Source organism: Trachemys scripta, chromosome 8, assembly GCF_013100865.1.
Source record: "Trachemys scripta elegans isolate TJP31775 chromosome 8, CAS_Tse_1.0, whole genome shotgun sequence".
Taxonomy (NCBI): domain Eukaryota; kingdom Metazoa; phylum Chordata; order Testudines; family Emydidae; genus Trachemys; species Trachemys scripta.
The window spans coordinates 51,165,465-51,188,004 of NC_048305.1; the positions used below are offsets into that span (position 1 = coordinate 51,165,465).

Below are 22,540 nucleotides of genomic sequence, written 5' to 3' on the forward strand. Positions count from 1 at the left end.
CCCCAGGGCCCGAGCCGACCCAGGCTGGAGCCGCCGGGGGGGCCAGCCTGGGCCGCACCTCCCCCCCCCCTTACCTGCTTCAGGCTTCCCGCGAATTAAATGTTCGCGGGAAGCAGGAGAGGGGGCGGAGACTTTGGGGAGGGGGCGGAGTTGGGGCGTGGGCGGGGCTGGGGGCGGGGCCGGGGCCCCGTGGAGTGTCCTCCATTTGGAGGCACAAAATATGGTAACCCTAATAAAATTGAACAAGAAATGCTCCCCAGTGATTATTAGGACTGGAATTGCTATTTTCAACAGCCATTGCCATCTTTTTTTATAGTTTTATTTGTTTAAAAGGAAGACAGTGATATTGCATTGGCAAATTCCCCATAGAAACAAAGAGTGGAACAAAAGAATAATAAAGGCACCTTAACTTTTCCTCATTTATGGAGGACAGTCTTATAATATGCTTCCAGATATCCTCCAATCACACAAGCTGAAAATTGTTCCACTTTACTGCAGTTCTGTAACCATATGGGAACCAATCCTGTCTGTGTTCTGTGCACATCTAAAATTCCTGCTCAATGACCTGCCCTGGGAGCAAGTTACCAGTGACCCAGGGCTGGGGTGGAAGGAAGGTACAGTTGGCAGGGGAGAGCCCAGGGCTGGGGCGGCAGGTGGTGTGTGGGTGGGCGCACTGGTGGGGGGGAAGGGGAAGCCCAGAGCTGGGGCAGCAGGGGGTGTGGGTGGGTGGGGGGAGGCCCAGAGCTGGGGCGGCAGGGGGATGCGGGCGGTAGCCCAGGGCTGGGGTGGGGGGCAGCCAAACTTTTTTTTTGCTTGGGGCGTCAAAAAACCTAGAGCCGGCCCTGCTCCCAGCGCTGTGTAAAAAAAACAAAACAAAAAAACACCCACCCCGTGAGGGGAGTAGCTACCAGTGCTGGGAGCATGGCTCCCAGTGCTGGTGCACTGTCTACACTGTCACTTTGTGAAAAAACACCCCTCTGAGCGATGCAAGTTTCAGCGCTGTCAAATGGCAATGTAGACAAGGCATTAGTCTTCAGTCACCTCATTGTTCTGGGCTGCTTCCCACCTGAATGGAGGATCATTCCTTTATTATTCTTGTTGCACCTCCCTGATCCTGGTCTCTGAGGTACATGACAAACCCTATTAGCAAATAGCTGATTGCTGTATCACTGAATGTCTCAGAATATACTGAAGAGCTTCGTATAGTCTCCAAGATTTTTGACAGGTTGTCATATTTCCTCCCTGTCATCCATTTCTACTTACTGACATTCACTGGGCTGGTTTGTAGATAGTAATTATAAGGTAATGATGACATCATATATAAAATCACTGACTAATGTCTGCATGGCATTTTGGATATACTTCAAGGCATTATCCCAGTTTTACAAAGGCCACTGGGATTAAATTTCTCACCCAAGATCGGAAACTGAGTCAGGAGTCCTGGACTCATTAATTCACCTTCTCTGGCATCCTGCACTAAACAGCAGACCCCACTCCCTCTTGCTGTTTCCCTATATTGCAACTTGTGGTACCAATTATTCCCCAAGAAGTGATATAGTCTAATCTAATAGATAGTAACTTCTTTGTCTGCTTCTCATTCAGCAGTCACTGCAAAGTTCAGAAAATAGGAATCAGATCAGTAAGTTTCACATACTTCAATGGTTAACTATGAGTGAAACTAGTCATTTTGTGTGTGTAATGATCATATAACTCAAATATTTAAAATGCTGGAAAGGTACACACAACTTGTGTGAGCTAACGTAATTGTCTGACCTCTCCCTTGAAAACATCTGGGAAGTCTTTTTTTACTTTGTTAATAAGGGCACCAAAGCCCTTGGGTCTGCCCATTGGGGTTTCTTATCACTAAACTGAAATCCTGAATGCATGAACACTTGGCATAGGGAAAAGACTAATCAAGTAGTCTTCATAATGCTTCCGAGGTGGCAAAGGCTGGGGTCATCTACCTGATATGTATGTTCTGTGTTCTGGGGGGGAGGGGAGAAAATTTGGGGCAAAAATTCCAAAACAAATACTGCAGATGAATGAATGTTGCTACCACTGTCGGTATTTCCACCTTGTCTACCACAGCCTCTTGGCTAACACCAGTGCAGGAACCATAATATAAGACAGAATTTTTCTATTAAAGATTTGTGGTATTTACACAGCAGAATGTAAGCGCTCTAATTATGGATATTGCTGAAGTTTGTTCCTTATTTATACCGTAATAATATATTGGTGTATAATGGTATTGGAGAATACTGTTGATTGAGCAGTGGTTGATTTTACTACTTGGTTTGGAATGAAGATGTTGGCTTTTTTTCAGGTTTTCCAGTTTTTGAGAAGTTACAACTTTAGATGTGTTTCATGGGGATAGTAGCTTGCTGGAAAAAAGGCTGTTTATTCACTCTGTGAGACTGCTTCTGTCACCAGTGTTCAGGTGTTTCATTATTGTGGATTGTTGGTTCACAAAACAGTCTGTGAAATCAGAGCAATTTCTGCAAATGTGGTTTTGAGAGGTTTTGGTCAGCGTATCTGTTGCTCCTAAATTCTGCTAGCTATAGGTAAAATAGGAACAGAGGAATTGCCATTCTGGATCAGATCAGTAATCCTTTTAATCCAGTAATTTCCCCCGAGGTGGACAATGTGTCACTGTTTCAGAGAAAGGTGTAAATATTTCCATTCTAGCTTATTTTCTCTTAGCCGTAACCATGTCTTTTCTGGTAACAGGAGTAAAATAACTTGTTTTTCTCACTATTGTCAATAGATATGACTCAATACATACATGGAGCAGATTCTTTAGGTAAGACTGTACCATTTTTACACAGTCATTCAGAACAAACCCACATTTAAAGGCTACTACTTCTGTTTCTTACAAAGTTCAACCTTTTAATTTGGCAAGAGCCCCCTGCAATAGTAGTTGACATTTACATAACTTGTTAGTGAAGGGACATCACATTGAATATTTACTTACGTCTTGAAATATATTTAATTTGTTGTTGCTGAAGAGACTGAGAGTAGAGGGGGAGCAAAAATACGCAGCTGTATCTTTGTTTAGGTCCCATGTAACCAATTAGTTTTTACAATTTGTCGAAGAAAGTAATGTCTCTTTACATAGTAAGTTCTTTAAATACTTCAAAATTTATTTAAAATTCAAAAGACATTTCTCGTTAGAGTAGGCCCCAAAATTTGACCTAATTTTATAATTGTTAAACTATGATTACTGTAGAGATCGTCTTCCTCTATGTCGAGAATATAAATCTAAATAATTAATCTAAATTAACAATTGACTTTCCTCTTTCCTTATGGGTTAAACCACTACTGAACACTTTACAGGTAATGTTACCACCTACTACAATATAGCTGCAGCTGAGTTCTCATTAATTGAAGAAATTGGGTGTGCTATCACCACAGATCCTAGCCTAGAATCTACTCTGTTCTATACCAGAGCACTTCAGGTAACTTTTGTTTATTGTGTAACATAACATTCTCTTTTTACATTCAAATAGATATTTGTATAGTAGCTAGTTGCCCTTTCCAGTGTGCTTACTTCTCCTCCCTTCCCTTCTATCATCCTCCCCTCTGCTGCTGCCATATTAAAATCTTATTAGATGGTGGAATTGACTTCAGAGGTACCACCCTGTCTTCTCTGCTCTACTTCCCTATGGACAGCTCAATGCATAGTAGTGGAATTTAGTATCCTCCCCAGGATTGTAACACCAAACCTAAGACTCCAGCTATGTTGTCCTGTTCTTCCTTTTTTTCCCTTTGCACTGTTTAAGATTTGCAAACTGAACTGATTTTAATATATTTTTAATCTCTATTTTTATTAAATGAATCTTTACTCCAGATTCCTTTAACAGATTACCTTTTAACTCATCCAACTTGGAACAGTAGAAGTAGTGCGTCGCTGCACACATGTGCACACTGTAAATTTACAGAAAATAATTTGATATGTCTGGAACTTTGAAAAAAGTCAATTGAATTCTATAACTTCACCATTTTTGCTAGATAACATCAATTACAGGCTCTGTTATCTTTTCCTTCTCCTCCCTCCCCCCCTCTATATATAGTTGAAGAATATTCTACAGATGCTGCTTGTGGGGCAGGATGTTTAGCCTTCCCTTTCCTACTTACAGCAGCCAAGGCTTTTGATGTCAGATGAATGATGTCCCATTAATATGGTGTGTCTGTCTCCAGTAGTGCATGCATGAAGTGGTTGATGCTAAAATTATCAGGTCTCATTATTTTTGACAGCCTGCTTGTAGAGGATGTGGTCACTTATTACATTTGTGTATGAAGGGGGATGGAGAGAGAGAGAAAAATGGTCATGTGAATTTTGTTTGAACATAGTCAGCAGGACCTCTGGTAGAATATTTATCCTTTAACATGTGTATATGCTACAAATCCTTTCCTTTGGTCCGTAATGCTAACTTTGCAGTTAGTTTGCTTGGTGCTGTGATCAAATTTAGCAATATTGTCTACTGCTGGCAGAATGTTGGTTTAAAAGATTCCAAGTGTAATACTTTTTCCCTGGCTCAAGTGAAAAGAGGATGGGGCAGATGAAAATGTAATTTTGCCTACTGGAAAACAATTTCAGTAAAAGGCTAAATCAGTAGGTTGGTGAAGATTTGACATGGTATTCAACCCAATCTGTAATCATAAAGAAATGGATATCAGAGTGGGAATAAGTACAGTTGCTAGTTTTAGATTTTCTTTTCAGTTGAGAGGGATCTTACAAAGAGTGTCACTAAAGGAGATGAAATATGTTAATGCTACTAGCCTTTCTTTTAGATATCTGACTTCATATTTCAATTTAAGTCTTAATGATTTGTCTCAAGTTAAGCCCCACAGTGTTTTTGTCCATAGCACAGTTGGCAGTACCTGCATTGGGGAAGCCAATCCTGGAATAATAACGGTTACAAGTCAGGACTGAGGGCCTGCATTAGAGAAATTTGCACTGGTATATGTATGCTGATGTAGCTACATCAACTGTAAGTCAACTCAGTAAAAAGAAAAGCACTGAGGGGTAGAACACATGTGCCAGTCCTGTGGCTACTGGATGTCTTGGTGAAGAGATGTCGGGCAGTGGTGTAGTTACACGATGATTGAGGATTAAGCTAGAAGGATGTTGCCATTTATTTGGGTCACAGGCCCATTGTGATACTGAAAACCAGCTTAGCTTTCTGATTTATTCAGAATTGCTGATCTTTTCCTGCAAGCACTAACAAATTAGTCCAGTCTCTGACATGCATTTCTAGCTGAGAGTTTGCCGAATTAACAGTTTGTAGTGTTGCATTCAGAGGAATGCTAATTCAGGTTTCAATAGATAGCAATGATCCCAAACACAGCAATTTTTAAGGTACTATTCAGCTTTTCCCCAGAGTGTCTTCATTCACTGATGTGAAGCAGTCACATGTAGATATGTCAGGTGCACTGTTCTAGACACGTAGTCCAAGGAGAAGTGGTCTTCACCTACAGGAAGTATTGCAGCGGGAAGCAGATGGATCCCAGTGATAGGAGATGGGAAGGGGATGTTAAGTCATTAATTACTTAGCTTTGCATAAACAAAACTTAGCATTTTGAAAAATGTCTTTTTAGCAAATGGAAGGAAAGTCATCTTTGAGGTTATTTAACTATGTATTGTGATGTTTGGGTCAATTGAAAGGGATCTGTGACTCTCTTATTAACTTATCAATTATGGTTGGCACCAGGGCACTTTATGTACAGTTCCAGCTCTAGTGTGTCGTGCAGCCTGAGTTGGCTTTGAAAGTGAAAGAATATAGAAAGCTCTAGATTGCTTTTTCCCATGGCTGATTGAATAAATTTTTCTTTGGTATATTTGTGTGTGTTTACTTGCAGTCTGTCCAAACAATACGTAGGGCACAGTACTGAATTTGTAGTGAAGGCTGTATCCAGATGTCCCTCTGTTATTCATATATAAAGCAGTGTTGCAGTAGGCTTCAGCGGCCTTTTTCTCAATGCAATAAATACTGAAGATGAACTAGAATTGTGTATGTGTATTTCTGCTTCTACACACTCAGGAACTGGATAGCTTTCACAGAAAGGGCATTAAAAGAAATTAATGAATCTTTGTCAAGGACTGGATCTCCTCCAACTGCTTAGCAATTAACATTTTTATCACTTGACTAGTAATGCTTATTACTAAGCAATTAGTGTTTAAAACTTCTGGTACTCCAGGAGTTGTTTACAGTGGAGCTGGGTGTGTCATGGGGAAGTACTAAATGAGGAAAGGGAACTGGTGGGGACCACCACACGGAGGAGAGACAGCTAGGGAGAGGGAGGATTAAAGTGGCTGACTTCATTTGAATATACTTGATTTTAATGGGTTTTGATCATAAACTTAATGTTTTTCTATTTTCAGCACTAGTTTTAGAAACCCTTAAAGAATTATATGAGCATGAATGTGACATACATATATAATGGCTTCTTTGGCTCTTTTATAGGAAGAGGTTTAAAGGGAAAGTAGACAGTAATGGCACATTTGGCACTATTTTGTAAAAGGATTTAGGAAATTAAAATTTATTTTTAAAACCAGTGTTTAAAATAAAAACTAAGAAACATATGCAGCTTTTCTGGCATGAACAACTCTAGCAGGATTTATGTAAATATGCACATAGCTTTTTCTTATTACAGTGATACAAATTATACAAGTCTAGTAATAGTTTTGTTTTTTTTTTACCCCCACCCTTCATTTTCAGTAGCTGGAGTTGTAACAAAATGTAAAAGGTGACAGAGTACCAACTAGATAGAGCAGTAAGTGTAAACTCGATGTAAAGTAGTTTTGTAAAAGTAGATTAAGTAAACCCAGTTAAAACAACAGAAAAATACATAGCCAAGATATCATGCAGTTTATCCTCTTTCTAAACCAGATTGCAGAAATCTAGTTTTTTATGCCCCTGTGTAGGTTGGACTCCTCTGTTGAGCTCCCTATTCTAAGTTTGTCTTAGATATCCCGCTGAGGGAAACTTGATCTAATGCAGTGGTCCTCAAACTCTGGGACATGCCACCCAGGGAACACGAAGGAATGTTCAGGGGGACGTGCAGCAGGGCCTTGGCCAGCTAGGATTGCTAATTTTGGTTGTACATATTCCTGGAGGTTTCATCACATGACATAATCTTTAATGAAAGATTAATTTTTAATTCCTGGAGACTCCAGGGCAATCCTGGAGGGTTGGCACACCTCGTGGCTAGTTCCTTATTTTAAAGGAATGGGTACAATCTCATGACTAGCTGAAAATGAAAGACTGTATTTCTTTCCACAGTTACTGGCCATGCGTTAAGAAGCCGTGGTGGGTCCTGCATTAAGATTGCACATTGTCTTGTGAATCTGATGATCAGAAGGCAGATTTTCTTAATAAAGAGAGGAGATTGATGTTCTGGCTAGCAATTTGGAGCACTCCTTTTTCTACCAGCATCATCTTTTTCTTGTCTGTGTACAGATTAAATGGGAATAGTTTAGTTACTGAGCATGAATATTTATATTTTAGTAGCTGAAGTATGTAAGTCAGCAACTGTACTTTTATTTTAAAAAGAAATAGCAGTGTTACATTAATCTGTGAGATTCTTCAGTATCCTTAAGATACTCAAGGGTTTTTTTTTAAAAAAAGAAAAGCCTCTCTGGTGCTCACATTGTTAATATAAAATTAGCAATGACATTCCAAGTGATTGCTAACACTCAGTGTGCATAACTTCAAAAAGGAAAACCCAATTCCCTCCTGAAACCAACAAGTAAACATGTCACTAATAAGATATATGCCTGTCCATCTTCCTCCTTACTTTTCTTGAATGTTGTTTCCCTTCAACTCTCCTTTCATCTGCTTTTGCCTTTTTAGGTTTCAAGTTCTTTCCTGGAATCATAGATTCGTACAACTGGAAGGGACCTCGAGAGGTCATCTAGTCCTCATGGCAGGACTAAGTATTATCTGACTATCCCTGACAGATGTTGGTCTAACCTGCTCTTAAAAATCTCCAATGATGGAGATTCCACAACCTCCCTAGGCAATTTATTCCAGTGCTTAACCACTCTGACAGCTAGGCTGGACATTAGGAAAAACTTTCTAAACCTCCTTGGCTGCAATTTAAACCCGTTGCTTCTTGTTCTAAGGAGAACAAATTTTCTCCCTCCTTGTAACAACCTTTTATGTACTTGAAAACTGCTTTGGAACAGTGCTTCTCTTCTAGTGCTTAGAAGATACTTAAAGCTTTTTGTGCAACTACCAAAATATTATAAACAATAATGAGGGTTTTCCATTATAATCCTGTGACTTAAGAGATCAAAATACCATATTGCTTGTCTGTTAACAAAAAAAAAAAATTAATCACAAAGAAATCTGCATTTTGCATCTTGTACTGTTAATTATCTTTTGAAGATTTAAAAAAAATAATAAAAGCTTATATTAGTACATTTAAGTGTGAAAATCAAATGATTAAATGACTAGTGGATTATTAAAAAAAAACCCAAATAAACAGAACTTGTGGTCAAAATTATCAATGTTGAATTAAAGTAGCCCTCATGCCAAGAATTCTTGTGAGCTGTGGGACTGTGTTCACATATGCTCAGTGGTTAAAAACAGGAGGTGAAAGGTGAAAATGTTCTCCAGTTGACCAATGAGCCTGTTTCTTTCACTGCAGTTATTTCACCTGTTGACAGATTAATAGGTGACTTTGCACGGCTTGGGACCCAGCATAACCAGTAAGTCAATTTGCGCTGTTGCAAATCTATCGCAACACAACAGACCATGTAAATGCTTCCCATGAAGAGTTTATGGTCTGAAATTATGGCGTTCTTGCCCGTGAGTAACTGGACTAAGATTGAGCAAAGTGGAAGAACTCTGATACATTAACTGTCTTGGATGCCACCAACAATAATAGATTCTGAAGGCCAAATGAGATCAATTTGAAGACAATGGGGTTGCATTGGTGTAGCTGAAAGCTTTGTTTGGCTTCCAGCATCTTCATTACTGGTAGCATTGCATGAGAAGTATAGAACACAGTTTGATTCTGACACCAGGATGAGTTTGCTGAGTTTGCAGTTAGAAGAATCATCTTTTTATTTCTAGAGTAAACAAATTTGATGCAAAATCATCGAGACACAATAAACGCAGAACCCCACTGTGCCATTGTTAGGTTCACTTTTCAGAGAAGAGCCACCCGTTGTTTAGAATATCTTGAACTTCAGCTAAATGGAGATAGCCAGACAATGTTTCCTTCAGTTTAAAAGTCCATTTTTCATTTGATGAGCAATGGCAGCATCAATGAAGAGAGTAATTAGTAAAATGCCTTTCTTTCTTCATTTACATTTAAACAAACTAATCTCTGATTTGAGGTTCCTGGACTTGTTGTCATTGGAGGAGTTAATGTTTCGTGTCTTTTGCTTTCTAAAGTTCTGAAACAGAGTAGCATAACGTGGAATTTTTGTCTGAACTTCCCCACCCAACTAAAGATACTTTAAGAGTTGAATTCATAGCTTGTTTTCTGTGTTGCTTTATCCTGTATTATGCATGCAGAAAGGATAACTATCCTACATATTTCAGAGTATCTTTATCCTACATATGTGTATATATAGTGCATCTTTGTTTGGAAATGTGTGGCATAAAAATGTCGATGGGTTATGGTATTCTGTTCAATAGAAAATCAGCTTATAGATGAATTACAGTAAAATGAGCAGGCATATTGGTTGATATAACTGAAATTCCCCTGTAAAGATGACAATGACGTCTTGTCATTCAATAAGCTGTTTGTAGGACAGCAGCAGAGGGGGAAGGGAATGGGACTGATCATCATTCCTGTCCTTGGGCAAGCTATCAACTACTATCTATCTTGTTCTGCCTTTAACTAGTGTTGTATTACATCCATTTTTTTAGAATAATGCTGACACAACTAGCTGTGTATTTTCCAATTTAAAATCTCACACCCACACCCCCAGCTCTTGCCATGCTGCTCATATGCTGGGATCTTGTCCTATGACTGAGCTCAAGCGCTCTCAGAACCCTATATCCAAACACGATTTGCATCTGCACTATGGTTTCAAGCTGTGTTTCAACAGCATTCAGAAAATGTGCTAAGATTTTGCAAAGGGGAAGACTATAAGATGTCTTCAGCTAGTATGATTACTAAAAAACAAAACAAAAAACCCACCACTTTATCTTTACTAAAGCATGTAGTGGTCCTAGTAGCAACTGTTAGAATGCTTCTCAAACATGGTTTTGTAGAATTGACCAGAAATACACCGAACCATTTCCAAACCATTTTAGCTATTTGTTTGTTTGAGTAAATAGAATAAACCACACCAAGCTTCCATATACTTTTATGTATTTTTAAACTTCTACAAAGCTAATTTCCTCAGATGCTAACAGAGGCTTTAAATTCATATATTTAATCTGATTTATTTTGGTTGCCTCTTACCCATCTCAGTGGTTCTGCTTGTGTCCCTAAATTGACTTTAGTGTCTACGTTTGCCTGATGGTTTGCTGTTCCTCATACTACTTAATTAAAATATTCTCTAGTCAGTGTAGCTATTAAAATGAAAACTAATGCTCTTCTCAGTCTGAAGAACCCATTCTGACTCTCCTGCTTTTACTTTCTTTGCTGCAATTCTGGCCATTGCTGTTCTTAGTGGCGCTCCCCTCCCCCTTTTTCGTTGTTCCTGTGGTCATGAATTGACATTGACTGAGGACCGTGCAAAACGTGATCAGGTTTTTTCAAATGTAACAGAGTTTCCATAACTTGCCAGAGAGATGCCAAGGAGTATTTATTGGATCTAATTTTTTAAATTGAAATGAAGCCATAATTGTCTCCAAACAATGTTCAATCCTTTGCTCCAAGCTAATGTGATACATAAAGAAAAGGCTATAGATCTTTAGCCCTACCTGGTAAGGCAGAGGTCTCCAACCTGGGGAGTACAGGGAAGAGAAACTACCTGACAGGTGGAAAAATTGTATGACTCCAGAATGGGGTGGGCAAACTTTTTGGCCAGAGGGCCACATTGGGGTTCCAAAACTGTATGGAGGGCCGGGTAGGGAAGGCTGTACCTCCCCAAACCCTAACCCTATCTGCCCCCTCCCCCCTCCCCCCCCCCGCCCCCTGACCCGCCCCCCCGGGACCCCCCCCTCTATCCACCCCCCCCCCCCCAAGTCCCTTTCAGAATGTGGCCCTGCGAACATGGGCGGAGGACTCAGGAAGAGCATGGGCAGCCACGCAGCTGGAGAGAAGCGGCAGTTTCCCCTTCAAAGTGCTGCTTGTCTCCTGTAGGCTGGGCGGCCACCCAGTGCTCCTCCTTAGTCCTCCGGCCGCACTCCCGCCACCTGCACCGCCTGCCTGCTCTCCTGAGGCTGCAGGTGAGCCTCCCTTGCTGCTCTCCGCTACCCCTGCAGTGCAGCCCACTCCCGCGCTGGCAGCATGGTGAGCTGAGGTTGCGGGGGAGGGGGGACAGCAGGGAAGGGGTGGGGACTGGCCTTCCCGTTTGGGAGCTCAGGGGCTGGGCAGGACAGTCCCTTGGGCCGGATGTTGCCTGTGGGCCGTAGTTTACCCACCTCTGCTCTAGAATGTACTATTCCCTTGCCATAATTAATGTTCTCTTGAGGCTGAAAGTGAAGCTGGAGTGCTTCCTGAAAGCAACCCGCCTTCCTTCCCTGTTTCCACTGTGGTTCATAATGATGCTAGCTACAGGGCTTTTGGTACAGGCAGCAACAGGTGGTTCAGACCTCACTTTTCACTGCTCCTGTGATAATCCACTAAATAGCAAGAGCATAACTAACCTGGACATGTGGAACCACCAACAGATGCCTCCATTCTAAGCAGCATATAGCTTCCTGCTGAATGGGGAACAGGAAGAGGGAACTACAAAACTGGGGAGCAAAACTGAGGAATAGTTAGAATTGGCAAAGGAAAAAATTATAGAAGAGAAAGGGGCCAAGGCACTTGAGAATGAGAGTAAATGGACTCAAAGAAAGTGGAAAGTGTTCCAAATAAGACATGAATAGACATAGGTGGAAGCAGGTGTGCGTGTCCATCTGCCAGCTCATTAGAAAGGGGAGCTCCATCAGAAGAATATTGGGAAACACTGCTATAAGTACTGTACTTCTGGGTTGCCGGAGTTTCATGACTCTTCTGACTCTCCTTATGTGATTTTCTGTCCTTGATTAGAATGAGTTGTTTGTGTTTCTAAGCTCCTTTTGAATGCACCACCCTCTTCTTAGAAGTAAACTGAAAAAGGAAGGAAAAATTGAGGTTGTGCTTTTCTTTGCTGTTTTATGGTGGGGGGGGGGGGGGAAAGACTGAATGGTTTTACCAACAACAACAACAAAAATTTCTTGGTTTTGCTTTAAAAATACAGAAATGTCCAGTTCCCTAGTCAGAATGAAATATTTTTTTAAACTTCTGCATTCCCTGATCAGAATAGCAAAATTGTGTGATATGAGAAGAGCTGACAGAGTGAAATCTCCTCAAGAAACTGAAAATTAACCAATCATGGAAGGAGAAAGAGGTCTCAGCTGGATTTAAAAAAAAAAATCAGACTTGTCCTAATTGTGGTCACAAATGACACTAAGTTTTGACAAGGGCAGGTTAATTTACTTTTCCATCAATAATCCATGTTACTCTTCCTTGCTAAAGTTTTAGTGGTGTCACTCTTAAGGCAAAGTAGGCTCTCCTTACAGGTGACCTGTGAGATCTTAAATAAAGTGTTGTGAAATGTGGGGAGCTCTTTCTTCCCCTTTTGATTGAAATAAACATAGAATATATTATTTATGTTAAGACACATTATTTAAACTCCTCTAACTTGTGAACTCAGGGGTAAGGCAGATTTCTTTTGCCTGTCCTGCTAGAACCACTAAATACACGAAATCACAATACGTGACTTTGGAAAGGGGAAAATAAAACTTCTTCCTAATGATCAGACACTGGGCCAGATTCTGCAGCTTTGGCGGTGCAAAGGGGTTGTAAAGCTGCCCTAACTAGACGGTTGAAGATTCCTTCAGCATGTCCCAGTCATGTCCTCTTGAAAATCACTAGTCTGCATAGTTTAAGAAAGCCTGAAGCTGCTGTGAACCATGGCCTGGACTGAACTGGCTCCTCAGGAGCCCCTGGGGTTAGGGGAGAGTGAAGGTGGTATATAGCTAGACTTGGAAGCATTAGGTTTTTATCAGTTAAGGTCAGTAAACACTGATTTCACCCTTCACACGCACACAAACCAATGAAAAAATATTTCCACCACTAATAATTGGAATTTACAGGTAGATAAAGTAAGAAAAATGCTGCTTGAGAACTTATTCGAGTTTTGATTTAAGGATATTTACTTGGTATGTTGTGACATGTGCAGCTGACAATTTGTTTTAATAGTTATAAACTTTAACTTTTTGGGGATCTCTACATCTACTGTCATTAAATAATTGTCTAACCACCTCCATAATTTCTCACAACTGTGAAAATTTGAATCAATAAAAATAAAAATTTTTTTAAACATTTATATTTTCTGTCAAAATAATAACATATAAACCAAACTCTGCTAAGCCTATATATAGCCCTCTCTTAGCTGCACTGAGCAGAACTCTGGTGTAGTCGAGGATCTAGTTCATCAGGTGCATTTTTCTGAAGAAATTACAAAGTTACAAATGAAGGAAAATGTCTAAATAGCTGCCCTGTTTTTCTTTCCTTGCTATATACCTGCAAGACATTTCTGTTTATGGTATACTTCAGTTTGTGTGTATGGTGAATGTTCAACCCAGGAAAGGATTGATCTGGGAAAAGCAACATTTGGGAAGGTACTGGGAACACAAATGTTGGTGCCTAGATATTCAGAATATGTCTACATACGGCAATTAAACACCCACAGCTGGCCCGTGTATGCTGTTTTGGGCTTGGGCTACGGGGCAGTTTAATTGCAGTGTAGATGCTCGGGTTGGAGCCTGGGCTCTGGGATCCTCCCCTGGGCTCCAGCCTGAGCTCGAACATCTACACTCAATTAAACAGCCCTTTAGTCCAAGCCCGGTGAGGCCGAGTCAGCTGGCACAGGCCAACCACAGGTGCTTTGGGCATTTCTGCACTGCTATTAAAGTGACTGGTGAACTAGAAATGCCCAGATACGAACAGTATCATGCACTGTGAGTATGATCTGCCGATGGGAGCTTTTTCTGACAACACAAAGCTTTTATTTGATGATTAAAATCATACTGAAGAATAGGGGGGTGAAATTCTCTGAATCCTAGAACTTTCTTCCATTTGCTGTTTTTCTGCTCTCTCAATGAAGGTGTTGAATCATACCTGACTACAGTAAGAAACCGGAAAGCAGGAGACTTTCTTGTCTTCTGACGTACTCATGGTCCTCTTGTTTTTCTGTCTCCTAAGGTGATGAGGACAGAGATGGGAAATGCTGAATGTAAACTTGTTTGTAAAATATTCCTTGCTTATAAATGAATCTGGACAACTTTTAAGCCCATAAACTCCCTTTTCTGGCCTGCCTGGGCAGGATCCAACTTTCTCTCCTTCCTCTAGTCTATTCAATAGCGCTTTAGTGGTTGCTGTGCTTGCAGCTCTTGGACAGTACCCACAGCCACTGCACCATCAGGAGTACTGAGATTTTGGAGATGATCTGAGAAATCCCACAAGAGCCTGAGCCTCTGGCCAGTGCTTGATTGTAGGCACGTATGCATTAGATGTATCTTGTCTCCTTGGGCAGTGTCTGTGACACTCTTGCCATTGGCTTGTTTCTTTCATAGTGAATTAATTTACTCATCTGTTCCAGAGAGTAACATGGTTTTTACAAAACACAGGACTCTACATTTTTCAATCTGGATTCTGTTTTTCAGATTTTCTTCTTTATTACTCATAAACCTGGCCACTTTAAAGTAAACACAGCCGCTATCTTTCTGTTGTACATGCCAAAAAACACAAGATTTTTTTTAAAGGGAATTGGTGGTGGTGGGTTGGATATCTTTACAGTCCCATTCCATTGTTGATTCAGAATGGAACTGCTGGAGCAATTCACAATGTTTGCCTTCTGTAGTTATCAGCGACGTACATTGGCTGATGAAAGAGCTCTAGCTCAAAGCAAAGGTTCTGTAGTGGGACGGACAATTTTATTGGTCTGCCAAGCCAAATTATCCTTTTATACTACCAGCAAAGTCTTTTTGATTGTCGCTGTTGTAACATTAGCCCAAGGGTCTGTCAATATTTCCATTATAAACCCCCTATTTTCAGGGGCTTATGAATAGACTATTAAAAAAAAAAAAAAACCTTGCTCTGGTCTGAAACTTGGCATATGAGATCTGAGTTCAGCAGCAGATATTTTCTTTAACAAATTTAAAATAGTCAGCTGTTTCTTAAGCTGTAGAGAGGGCAAAAAAATGTCTTTGGTTAAACAGATAGGAATATTTTTTCCAACCCACTTATTCCAATTAAATTTATAAAAGCAAAACTCTACTCCCTATTAGAGGGGGAGAAAGGCATGTTCCATTCGCCACAAGAGTTTGCCTCAAAACTTTCCCTTTCTTCACTTTGGTTTAAGATTGACTAAATCCCACCCACCTTCTCTCTTCTTTCCTCCTCCCCTATGCATATTTCCCTTCAGTATATTTACATTATTGCTACTCTAAATTAGAGCTTTCTTTCCTTTACTCCAGCTGATCCATGTAACATCGCTTTTGCCTTGCTGTCTGAGGTTTGCAACACCCAATTCTTATGAATCTGTCTTTGCCTCTCTAAAGGAATTTTGAGATACTTTGTTTGACAAGCTATGTATGGTAAATATACACTGAACAGATTTATTCAGGAATTGCAATTCTGCATTAAATGTTGCTTTAAACTATCACTTGATGTACCCAACTTCTTAGGTCCTGAACATAAGAAGGATGACTGCTAATTTAGATTTTTATTTTATTTTATTTTTGTTGCTAAGACTTCATGCTGCATGAATGTGTGGCTTTAAACTAAGGTAATTTCACATTCCCTTATTAACCCACTGTTGTTGCAAAGTGAAAAAGTGAATTACGATTGGCTCAGAACCCCATTGTGGGTTTTCAAGACTTTTTTTTAGTCATTTCCTGAATGTTTGGTGCAGAAATGTGAAAGCGCAGGAAATGACAACTGACTTCGCAGAGCTGAATTCATCTTCAGAAGCCAAACAATTTGCTGTAGGCGAGGGTTCCTGTGTGCTGAAGACTCTACTGAGATGCAGAAATATGGAGTAATAAGTGATGGTGTGAAACTATATATCTAAATGATACCCGATTGATTCCAGTTCATCAGGAAGAACATCTGCTGTCATTCGTAGCCACACTACTGAAAAAAGCAGCTCAAGCATTAAAATGCTTTTGAGTACTCCTGACGAATGTGAACTGTAGCTGTATGATTGGTAAAGCACAAGGAAGTGTAAGTTAAAGAAACTGAAAGTCGAATGGTGGAAAATGAGTGCGTTTAAAAAGCAGTACCGTCCCTCCGCTGCAGCCTTTAGAAGATCGTTGTCAGAACAGGGGAGTGGAAGTACAAAAGTTGCAGCTAATTTGAAGGACTATCAATGGTACTACCAAATGAAGAGTAAGAGGACACATGAACAAGCTATTTCAGATCTAGGGAAGTCACTTGGTGCATACAGGTGGCAGACGCATCCCAGGTTTCACTGGAAGGGGAGCAAGAGAGAGTTGTCTCACAGTCTTAAATGGAAACATAATCAGCTAAGTCCTATTGAATGCCCTTTGAGGATGGACAATAGTGGTGTTGATGCTCTCCAGGAAGACCCAGCAAGAAAGATGAGCCAGGCAGATAGTATACCATTTCGAGTTCCATTCAGCAGGTCTATGTCTGAGCCTGCACCACACTGGAGAAATAGAAGTGTAAAGCCATTTCTGCAACCAGCGCGCTCAGTAGATTGTGAGCAACAGGGATATTTCATCCATGGTATCTTCTCTACACTTTCAAATGGCTTTTCTAAGATGTTGACCCGAAAAGGGGAGCCCAGCACTGAGCCAGTGAATGAATGGGGGACAGACTGTAATCAGACTGATTTGAATACAGGTAACAATGAATTGTTTTGTTCTCCATGAAGCTGGTTAACAGATGAGCATAGTTATTTGCTCCTTGGAGAGATTTTTAGTTATTTAAAACTATTTGTAACTTCATACTGATTTTACTGGTGGCTAGTAATATGGGGAAGCTGATAGCATCTACATTAAATTGAGTGCTTCCTGATGTGTCCTTTAAATAGAGCAGTTTATGCTACTGTGGCCTTCTGAAATGTTTCCTTTCCTCCACTGTTGTCCTTGCCTTAACAGTGAACCCACTAAATGCAATTCTTTAAATGAAAGTGGGGTGGTGTTTAGGACCGTCCAAACAATTTTGCACCCACTTAAAAATTTGAAAGGCTTTTTAACATGTCTTTTGGTGGTTTTAGGAACTAATAGCTCTCTGGAATGAATTGGATATATGGTGTGTACTGTTTTGAGGGCAAACTCTGAGGACTTGTAGTACCTTGATATATAAAACCTGCTACTGTCAAACTGGAGTGTGGAGGAAAGTAAAGCTGTCTTTAAACGGTGTACCAGGAGTGAAACTGATTGATTTAATTGTGCCAGATTCACAGTTTTGTAACCAGTCAGCTAAATTAATGTATGTTGTGTATTAAATGCCAAGAACAATAACGTTTGTAAAGATTTAACTAGCTGGGAATGAGGTCAGCAAGCTTCTTGATGCCAGTCTGTGAGATTTCATTTAAATCTACCCCATTGAGTATAATGCTTTTAAAGCGAAAGAGAAAAGGGGAGAGAAATTTGCCTCCTGTTGTCACTCTTGGTTTTTCATTTGACTTCCTAGTACTAGCAGATCTGATGCAAGTAGCTGATGCAGCTATGAAAATGCGTTTAAACTCTTACTTGTAAAAACTCATAACGTTTTTCAAAATCCTCCAGATTATCGTGCTAAACCCCCGATTAATGTCTGGATCCATCTTAGATCACTGGACAAACCCTCTGTATTCTGAAAGCCTCCGTTTTATTATTAGAATGTACTCTGCTGACCTGGGCACTTACGATCTCTTAATTACAGTGGAGTGGTCTTGTATTTTATACACTGCATTTTTTTATTGGAGTCAGTCACATCTCCTTGAGGAGATCCTACTAGTGTGGAATGTGGGTGCTGATCCTTGTTTACATTGCTGTAGGCAGCTCTAGTGCCTCCCTGGTTGCTAGGATTTTTGTGCCCTGACGAAGCCTTCTTACTAGTAGCCCCTCTTCTCTCTTCTCCAGTCATCTGCTAATTCAGGGTGAGACAAGAAGTCCAATTGCAGATTACTGCGATAGTGGGGGGAACCAGTGGGTTAGAGTAGTGAATGGGGTGTTGCAGAGTGGGCCAGGTCTGTTTTCTGGTAGGCCTTTTCTGCCCCACTGAACATACATATTCAATTGGGGCAGAAAGGGAGGCCCCGCAAGAAGTGCTGCTGCTCAGGCTGATGCTGGGCAGGTAGTCCCTACCACATAGGAGGCTCTGGGGGTCAAGATTCTGACTTGGGTGAGAGCATAGAGGGGTGTAGTGGCTCAAGATAAGACATTCTTCAATAAACCCTTGAGCATTGTTATGGGAACTGATTTGGACAAGCAAGGCAAAAACCTGGGAACCAACATGAGCAAAGGGACTCGAGAGAGAAGATAGTTGTTGGGGAACTGTTCAGAGACACCAGACTAAGACAGACACCCGCTGGGATGTTTGAAGAAGCTAGGCCTGACTAGGCCCTCATTACAGGTTGGCAGGCCTTCAAGAAATATAGACTTGCATGTAGAGTGTTTGTTTTTAAACTCCTTATCCCTAAATGCTTTATTCCTAATGTGAAAATAAACAATACTTTGATGTTAAGAAGGCTGTCTGATCTCTCTATATCACTTGTCACAGACTCCAAAAGGAAAGAATCACAGGTGCCAAACCCAGCCAGGCTGCTGGGTAAGCACAGTTGAGCCACCAGGGTCTGGTCTAAGAATGGGAGAATCCTAGGATTCCAACCCAGGAGAGGTAAAGGCACAAGGTCTAAGACCAGAAGGCATGTGCGCAGAGACACCACAAAGGGCACAGAGGTGCAGCTTAGCCCTGTTATCTTGATATGGACCTCCTCAATTGCTATTGAAGAGTCTAAGTTATAGGAAATGATCAGGTCTCCTATATTCCTCCCAAAACTCCACACAGATTGAGCTCAGAACAGTGGGCAGGCCACTGTTTGGCCATCTGGTACCTTGGCATTCCAGGAAGCTCTCTGATTTCTATGTACGGAGGAAAGCATCTTCCCCTGACTTAAGAACACAATCCTGGATTTGTCATGGGAGGAATCCAGAGATCTGAAAGCCTGTGAGAAGTCCAGGAAAAAAAACTTTCCCCTTCCACAGGGGGCATAATCAGAATCCTCAGACAAGCCACATTCTTACTCTGCACAAAGGTGATGTGCTACTTTTTACTGCATGTCTGAGAGATGGTGCAAGATCTGTGTCCTCTCCCTTGCGCAGGCACAGCATTTCCCTTTTTGGTGAAGACACTGGTACTCTCAATGTTGAGGGAGGTGTTTTTTCTCAAAGACCCTTCTGACAGGCAGTTCAAGAGATGATTGTGGGCTGCATCCATGGCCTTATGCTCTAAAATGCTAACCATTTGGCTGCAGGCTTTGGAGTCATTAGGGGATCACAAGTAGATGAAAAAGGCATTGGCTAGCCTCTGCTTGGATTCCAGCTTCTTGGTATGATTTCCTTGGATGTGACCATCCCTGCTACTGACTAATAAGCAGCAAGTCATATTAGGCAACAGAATACTGCTCCTCTCAACATGGAGGACTTGAAGAGATGGATTGAAGACCTCCCAAAAAACCTCTTGCTTTTATTAAAAGGAGTATGAGAAGCCTCTGCTTGGTCATGTCACAATGACTTCTAACCAGAGGGGGAGGCCTACCTGAGATGTTGTTCAAATGCAAAGTTGAAGAGGCATGTGACTTTTCACTCCATATTCTTTATGAAAATATGCTTATATGAATATGACATAACTGAGATGTACTTTATGCAAGATGGGTCTTGTAAGATATCATTGGAAAGGTTATAATTTACTGAATATGATTATCCAATTTGTATGCCTGTATCTGAAATTAGGAATATTGACTATATATCTGTATTTCAACTATGCTACTTTGGGTGATGCCCACTGCTAACGCTTCAGGTAGAACAATGGAAAAGTGAGACAGGGCTGATGACCCATCAGCAAGGATAATGGACTGTGAAAAGGGTTGGCCTTCCTGTGGACACTCCATACTGCCACTGACTCATGGACGCTGTGATACTACATGGTCAGGTGATCTTGTCACCTGATACTAAATATTACCTGGGACTTCTTGTAACTTTCCACTGGAAGGGAAGGGAGGGATCAAGTTTGGGAAACAAAGGATTCCCACCTTATGAAAATCCTATTTAAGGAAGGGGAGGAAGGCAAACTGGATTCCTCCTCTCCATAGCCTGTCTGCCCAAGAAGAAAGTCTGCTAAAGCTGCCTGAAGGAAAGGCAAGCAGGGAGTCCAGACTGAAATGGGTCCAGTCTGAAAAGGAATATAACTGGAACTCTGAACCACAAAAACTTTGCGACCTGCCTAAAATAACTTTTAGGGTGAGAATTTACATTTGGTAACCTGTTTCTTAAGTATATTGAGCTTAGCTTGCGTGTTTTGCTTTATTTGGTCAGTAATCTGCTTTGTTCTGTCTCTTCTCTCTTATATTCACTTAAAATTCACCTTTCTTAGTTAATAAACTTATTTCTTGTTTATAATATAACCTAGTATATGTAATTTCTAATTGGGCGTGGGGGTGGGCAAGAAGTTGTGCATATCTCTCTCCATGTTGAGAGAGGGGGTGAATTTCATAAAACCTCTGGGTTTGTACCCCTTAAAGGGAATGGGCATCAGAGTGTTGGGGTGAGCCCTTAAGGCTGAATCTTTCCAGAGCTGATCTCTCTCTCTCTGTGCAGCTGGGTGTGGCCCTGCCTGTGTGCTTGTCTGGAAGAAGCTTGTGAGCCTAACCCAGCAAGGCCAGGTAAAGGAGACCCAGCTTGGCAGAATAGGCTGACTCAGTGGCATCCCAGCTCATCAGGTGACACCCCAAAGGGCCCAAACCTGTCACAAGGCACAGCAGAGTGGGGTTTATCTGGAAAGAAATGGGCCAAATGATTCTAATTACAGCAGCCAGTCATCCCCCTTCAATGGTGGAAGGACTCTGAATTTCTCTGGAGGGATTCTTCTGGATCTAGCAAGTACCTCAGCAGGGGATAGAATGCCCACAGGACCGCACACCAAATAGCAGTGCCGTGTATGTGGTAGGCATATTGGGATAGACTACCACACAGATATTTGGGAGAGAGGTAGATAGACAAACCAGTCAGCTAGTACCCAGGAACAGTTAAAGATCTCTGTCCACGATGTCCTGAACTGGTTAGAAGAAAGCAATTCTGAGACGTCGTTAGCCTCTGGCATGGCTAAAACACTGTTAGATGCCACAGTGGCTCAGTTTTAACTGTGTTTAGAGCCAGGCCTAACATTAACTGGCCTTCACACTGGTTGTAACACAGACAAGGCCTTAAGCTAAAGGAGTTTAGACTCAATATTTTTTGCCATTAACTTTCAATTTGAACATTATTTATAACCTACAGAAAGCTGAGAACAGTAAATGCATCAACTCAAGAAAGAGAAATATCATTTCAGTTAACAAACATCTGGATTGTAAATGCTCTTATAGAACAGGAGTCACAGTTTACCCCAGCCTTATTTGTTTCTTTCTTTACCCTGTTTCTGGTGAAACTCTTGTTTCCATTCTTTTTTTGGAACGTTTCATCCTGTTCCCATTCTTAGCATTTTTTTTTTTTTTTTTAAAGATTACTGAAGCAGGAGAAGGTTCTCAGAAAATACACATTTGATTGTTCTAATTTACCTGGAGCTCAGGACAGAGCAGGTTCAGTTGAGATATTTTCCAGCTGCTCCACTTCAATAGAACTAACTCTCTCAATCTTGCCTTAGTATAGCTCTGCTTGGTTCTGGAGAAAAAAATGTTTACTATTCTATAGTGTTTTTCTGTTTGGCTACAACTAGCATTCTCTCGTTATCCTCGTGATCATGGTATTTCCTTCAGAATTGTTTCCTCCTTTTGCTTCATCAGGACAAAATACCTTTGCTCAACATAAAGATTCTGATTTATAGTTCAGCTGATTTCAGAACTTACCCTATTTCTCCTGGCACCTCCAAAAGAGGGGCATTTCTGGTGCAATCCTGATTTTTCAAAAGCTCAACTCATTGTCCAAAAAACACCCCATTCTTTGTAATTTGATAAGCTTACTCAACCTCAATCCCCTTCAATATGTGTTTCCAGTTTGGATTCCTCAGACTACATTCCTGACATCCTTCCATCCAAATTATTTAGATTCTGTCCTTTCAGATTGAAGAGAGACTTCAGTAACTTAGCAGTTTTAACACTCAGTTGTTCTGTCAATTCCCAGTCAGGAAACTGTTTCATTCTGTTTTGGGAGAC

At 40.9% G+C, this 22,540-nt stretch overlaps 1 protein-coding gene and 1 long non-coding RNA gene across 9 annotated transcripts in view; one reads left to right on the top strand and one right to left on the bottom strand.

The window, feature by feature from the left end:
* RASAL2 (RAS protein activator like 2) overlaps positions 1–22,540 on the top strand; it is a 272,884-nt gene that overhangs the window by 75,421 nt on the left and 174,923 nt on the right. For 2 of the 8 annotated variants that reach the window (XM_034780310.1, XM_034780313.1), the window contains exon 1: positions 16,136–17,028. The exons of 4 other annotated variants lie outside the window; for them this stretch is intronic. In XM_034780310.1, the coding sequence (XP_034636201.1) occupies positions 16,422–17,028 (607 nt within the window). In that variant the 5' untranslated portion in view covers positions 16,136–16,421. Of the gene's footprint in view, positions 1–16,135; positions 17,029–22,540 lie in introns of those variants that run through there. 2 more of the 8 variants (XM_034780311.1, XM_034780314.1) reach the window with 1 other exon arrangement.
* LOC117882231 lies at positions 11,160–22,063 on the bottom strand. Its single transcript, XR_004646961.1, has 3 exons — positions 21,947–22,063; positions 14,281–14,359; positions 11,160–12,225 (listed from the first exon to the last, which is right to left on the bottom strand). It is a non-coding gene; the product is annotated as an uncharacterized LOC117882231 (long non-coding RNA).